General features: G+C 36.1%; 1 protein-coding gene across 1 annotated transcript; it reads right to left on the reverse strand.

The window, feature by feature from the left end:
* Positions 1-2,392: 2,392 nt before the first annotated feature.
* On the reverse strand, positions 2,393-3,094 carry LOC121049132 (secreted RxLR effector protein 161-like). Its single transcript, XM_040505690.1, has one exon. It carries the CDS (start codon positions 3,092-3,094, stop codon positions 2,393-2,395), a length of 702 nt encoding a protein of 233 aa, XP_040361624.1.
* Positions 3,095-6,000: the final 2,906 nt, after the last annotated feature.

Here is a 6,000-nt window from a genome sequence, read left to right on the forward strand (position 1 = left end):
AGCATATGAAATTGGTTCTACTCAGGTAAGATTCATTAAGAATATCATAGTTTTATTGGTAATGCCCTAACTTTTGCAGGAATTGCAATTCATGATGAGTCCCCTTTATGCAAAGCACACATGGTCTAACCTATGTGATCGACACATCATATCCAATATACATGGTGCATGTATTTTATTGCATACATGATTGAAGCTTGCAAAAATCAGGGGGAGATTCTCATCAGGGGGATCATTCAAAATTATGCTACCTAGGACATATGCGCGTTGCACTCTTTTTCTCCTTCGACCAGGGTTGTTTTTGTCCCACTGGGTTTTTGTTACCTGGCAAGGTTTTTGATGAGACAACATTAAGCGCGTCCAACACATTTAGTGGTGGACATCAAAGGGGGAGTGTTATAAATATTATATAAATGTGGTTGTCCACTGTAAATACTCATTAGTTATGTCTTTATGATGTAAACAATACTCCTATATAAAGGGGTCTAATGAGAATGAAATACACACTTCTACCTCCTCCATACTCTATTTCTCTCTTCTATCTCTATATTTTTCCTCTAGTTTATAACATTATTATTATTATATTATTATTATTATTACAATGAATGACTTTATTAATCTTAGAAAAGATTACAGTATTCTAGAGATAATTAACTCCCACTATAGGGAACCTCCACTAATACCTTGGATTTACATTCATAAGGTCGGAAAGTCAAGGAGGCCCAACCTCTTTGCAGAAAAATCCTTGTACTAAGCTCAACGCACGCCTTACTAGTCCATGTGCTAACTAATTACCTCTTTTCCAAACATGCTTCCAGGTAACCACTTCAAACTCCTACGTCAACTTCCTGAATCCTGACACCATCTAGTACACTACCAATATCACTCAAATCCATCACCTTCAAAGATAAGGCATTTATTATCTTGAGGGCATCCCCAACTATTTCTACTCGCTGCACCCCAAGTTGCTTACTATAGAGCAAGCCATGCCACAGAGCAAGAGCCTCTGTTGCTAGAGGAGTTAAGGGAGCAATCCACGGAATCGCAGTAGCCCCTATTAAATTCCCGCTGGCACATTGGATTGCCACTCCAAAACCCTCTTTACCATTGGTCTGATCACAAGCCCCATCAAATGCTATCCTGCTCAAACCATCCATTCTACTATTTTCTACCTGAACCTCATCCTCCAAATTCCTGGCCCCCAAATTCACTTGACCTTCTTGCTTAGACACCTTAACCTTCTCAAACTCCATCTGCCATTCCACACATCTTATTTGTTAGACTGAATGAGCAAAACCAAAACCATGATCAATTCACAGTAGCATAAACACACTGAATATTAATCAAGACCACATGAACCAAAATACAAGTTAATATACTAACCTTCTTCAGTATTAGGTGCCATTGCAGTAGCACTAATGAACTTGACAACGAACGCGGATTGATCTTCTCCTCAGCTCTGGATTTAAGCTCCTTTTTATGGGGCAGGACTTAATGCTTTGTAACAGAGAGAGCAGGGACCAACACTCCTATATATATTGGCTATGTTCCTAAGAATCCTCCCATAAAGATGTTTCTTAGAAACCAAGTCACCAACAATTAGAAAACCTAATGCAACACTAAATCGGATTACTATGTAAACCAACTAATGGATTCCTAACCAATGAGTTGATATAATTATCTCAATAGGTTTCTAGGTATTGTACTTAGCTTACAACTCCTATTAATGAATCAAGTTATAATCCAATTTGCATTCTGCATAATAGATGATGATAGGTCCATTTAGTTCTAACATGCTCCCACTTGGACCATCACTGTCTATTCACAAACTGAATTAAAACAATTTCCAGAAATAGTTGAAGTGTGCACTGAGATGTAAGTGTACTTTAAATCCATTCAACTCTGTCAAAATGCAGAACCATTGCAGAATTAAGAAATAGATATGTTCAAATGAGCATACTCGTTCCAGACCACAAAACAACAATTTTTGTACTTCACATGAGTTCAAACTTAATGTGATGCAATCAAATAACATCATATATCAAACTGCAGTTGTTATTTGATAACAGTCCGACCTAAGTATTTTGAATATCAAAATCACAACGCAAACACAGTTTCTATACACACAGTGGATCAATGTTTGCTTCTAACTGAATATATGCATATATTACAATCCACCTGATGAACTGATAAGATAAAATTACAACAGCCATAAATTTATCAAAATGAATAAAGCTGTCAAAACATAAGCCAAAAATACCCCATTCCATTAAATCAAAACATGAAGCACAAAGTTTCTGTTACATAACTCAAAACAGAAAATCAAGAACTAAACCAAAACAAAACTAAACTGAAGAAACAATTTTCTCAAAACATTTTGCTCCCACTGAACTTAAGCATCTTCAAAACTCGACAGAATTCCCATGTTCCTGGAATGCTCCTTAAAGGCTGCTACTGACAATGCTTTAGTAAATGGATCTGCCAGTTGATCACTTGTCTTGACTCCAGAAATCTCAACTTCACCATCTTTAACTCTCTTTCTGATACTATAGAATTTTAAATCTATGTGCTTAGAGTTATTTGATCTCTTACTATTCTTACTGAAGAACACTGCAGCCTCATTATCACAAAACACCTTCAAACTTCCAGTAACAAGATCACACAACACTTTAGTCTCCAAAATAAAATTTCTGATCCATAACCCCTCACACACTCCTTCATATATAGCTATCAACTCTGCCTGCATGGTGGAAGTAGCTATTAATGACTGCTTCATTGTTTTCCAAGCTACTGCACCACCTGTTAGCATATAAACATAACCACAGGTCGACTTCATAGATGCAGGATAGTTTCCAGCAAAGTCAGAATCAGTAAAGCCAACTAATTCAAGCTTTTTCACACGTTTATACACAAGCATATGGTCTTTGGTCCTTTGCAGGTACCTTAGAACCTTCTTACCAGCTGTCCAATGCTCATGTCCAGGATTTGACTGAAATCTGGATAGCATACCTACTGCAAAAGACAAGTCTGGTCTTGTGCAGACTTGTGCATATATTAAACTCCCTACTAGCCTAGCATATGGTATCGACTCCATCTCAGTTTTCTAATTTTCAGTTTTAGGACACTGATTTTTAGTTAGTTTATCTCCCTTAGACATTGGAACTTCACCATTAGCACAGGTTTCCATTCCAAATCTTTTCAGAATTTTTGAAATATAATTTTGTTGAGACAATCCCAACAGTCCCTGCTTCCTGTCTCTCTTAATCTCAATTCCTAGCACATATAATGCTTCTCCCAGGTCCTTCATGTCAAAATTGCTTGACAAGAAGGCTTTAGTATCTTTAAGCAATTTTACATTACTGCTAGCAAGGAGAATGTCATCTACATACAGGATAAGAAAGATAAAATTGTTTCCAACAACTTTAAGATAAACACACTCATCGACAAGATTTTCAGAAAATCCAAAAGATGAAACCACTGAGTCAAATTTCTTATACCACTGCCTACTAGCTTGTTTGAGTCCATAAATGGATTTCTTAAGCCTACAGACCATATCCTCTTTCCCTGCCTCAATAAAACCTTCAGGTTGTACCATGAAGATTTCTTCCTCCAGCTCCCCATTCAAGAAGGCTGTTTTTACATCCATTTGATGTAATTCCATGTCATAATGAGCTACTAGAGCCATTATGATTCTAAATGAATCTTTAGTTGAAACAGGTGAGAAGGTTTCTGTAAAATCTATTCCTTCCTTCTGTGTGAAACCTTTAGCAACTAGTCTAGCTTTATATCTCTCTATGTTTCCACTGACATCTCTCTTGGTTTTAAAAACCCACTTGCAGCCAATAGGCTTGTGATTTTCTTTTGGCTTCACAAGCTCCCATACTCCATTTTTATACATTGAATCAAGCTCTGCAATCATATCTTGAGTCTAAGCATCAGAATCATTACTTCCAGTTGCTTGTTTAAAACTAGTGGGATCATTGTCATCAGATAATGCAGATTCTACTTCACTTAAATAAACTTCATAAATATCATCCTCCCCACCAAACGTTGGTTTCCTTACTCTCTGTGACCTTCTTGGTACCAAAACTTGGTTTTGCTGTGGCTCAGTTTGAGGTTGAGGTTCAGGTTGTGGTTCAGGTTCAGGTTCAGGTTGTGGTTCATTTTGAGGTTCAGTTTGAGTCACTTGCTCTTGCTCCTGTCCTAAGTCAAACTCAGCCATTTTAGAATTAAGATCATTGGCCTCTAAATTTTCATCTACAGCATTTTGACCTTCGACTAGATTTTGACTTTGAGCCAATCCTGAGTTAAACAAATTATTTTGAATGCTTGGCATTACTGCTATATTATCCACATTTTCTACAATTTCTTCAAAATCTGAGGACAAGTCTTCAAAGTTTGTATTGCAGACACTTTCACCTAAAAATTTAACTTGATGAGTTTCAAAAACTCTGGGTGAATGATGAGGCGAATAAAGCTTATAGCCTTTAGACTTTTCACAGTAACCAATAAAATGACAAGTTACAGACTTTGGATCAAGCTTTCCTAAATTTGGATTATAAATCCTTGCTTCAGCTTTACATCCCCAGACATGACAATGGTGTAAACTTGGTTGCCTACCACACCATAATTCAAATGGTGTTTTATCTACAGCTTTGCTTGGGGATATGTTGCAAAGGTAATTTGCAGTTCTTAAGGCTTCTCCCCAAAACATCTTTGGCAATCCTGAAGTACACATCATACTTCTTACCATGTTTAATAGAGTTCTATTTTTCCTCTCAGCTACCCCATTTTGTTGGGGATTATATGGTGTTGTATACTGAGCCTTTATGCCTACACTTTGCAGATATAATGCAAAAGGACCCTTTTGTTGTCCTTGCTCAGTATATTTACCATAAAACTCTCCCCCCCCCTATCAGACCTCACAACCTTAATTTTCAAATCCAGTTGATGTTCAACCTCAGTTTTGAAAATTTTAAAAGCCTCAACTGATTGTGATTTTTCTGACAGTAAGTAAATGTAGCTATACCTGGAAAAATCGTCTATAAAAGTAATAAAATAGATATTTCCACATATTGTCTTATGTCTAAATGGTCCACATATATCTGTATGGATTAATTCCAATAGTTTCTTACTTCTGTTGGCATTTTTCTTTCTTAAGTTTGTCATTTTTCCTTTATAGCATTCAATACAATTTTCAAGATCATCAAAGTTTAATTCTGGAAGTGTTTTATTTTTCACGAGTACTTTCAATCTATCTTTGGATATGTGGCCAAGTCTCCTGTGCCACAAGTATGCAGATTTCTCATTATGCATAATTCTTTTTGCACCAATAATGGTATTTATACTTGATGTGTTATTGTTATTTTCAACAAGTAAAGTTTCTTGTTGACCTAATGAACAATTCAATCTTAAATAATCATTCACAATATCACCATAACCAAAAATAGAATAATCTTTAGGCAAGAAATCAAGAGAATCCTTGAAAATTTTTATTCCATTAGAACCAATGTAAAAATTACATCCACTTTTAACCAAAAGACTTACTGAAAGCAAATTCCTCTTAATTGAGGGAATGTAATAAACACTATCTAAAACCAGAAAATTTCCTAATCCCAAATCTAGTCTTAAAGATCCTACTGCCTTGACTGCAACCCTCATTCCATTTCCAACGCAGATGTTAGCTTCACCACTTCTTGGCTTCCTCATCCCTATGAATCCCTGCAAAGAGTTCGTAATGTGTAAGGGACTGCCACTATCTAACCAATAAGAATGAGGTTCTATGTTAACAAAATTAACTTCTAATGAAAAAGTTTCTAAATGATCAAATAAATCAATCTTACCCTTTTTCACAAGCCATGCCTTAAATCCTGTACAGTCCTTCTTCATGTGTCCTACTTTCTTACAAAAATAGCACTTGAACTTAAATGGCTTGTTGACTTTAGCTGCTGCAGTATTTCCTGATGGCTTGGCTATAGTTTTCTTAGGCTTGAATTTGTT

This window comes from Rosa chinensis, chromosome 5, assembly GCF_002994745.2.
Source record: "Rosa chinensis cultivar Old Blush chromosome 5, RchiOBHm-V2, whole genome shotgun sequence".
Lineage (NCBI taxonomy): Eukaryota > Viridiplantae > Streptophyta > Magnoliopsida > Rosales > Rosaceae > Rosa > Rosa chinensis.

Bases quoted from the DNA above. Each gene is read 5' to 3' on its own strand.
- LOC121049132 (XM_040505690.1), bottom strand. From the start codon at position 3,094: ATGGAGTCGATACCATATGCTAGGCTAGTAGGGAGTTTAATATATGCA.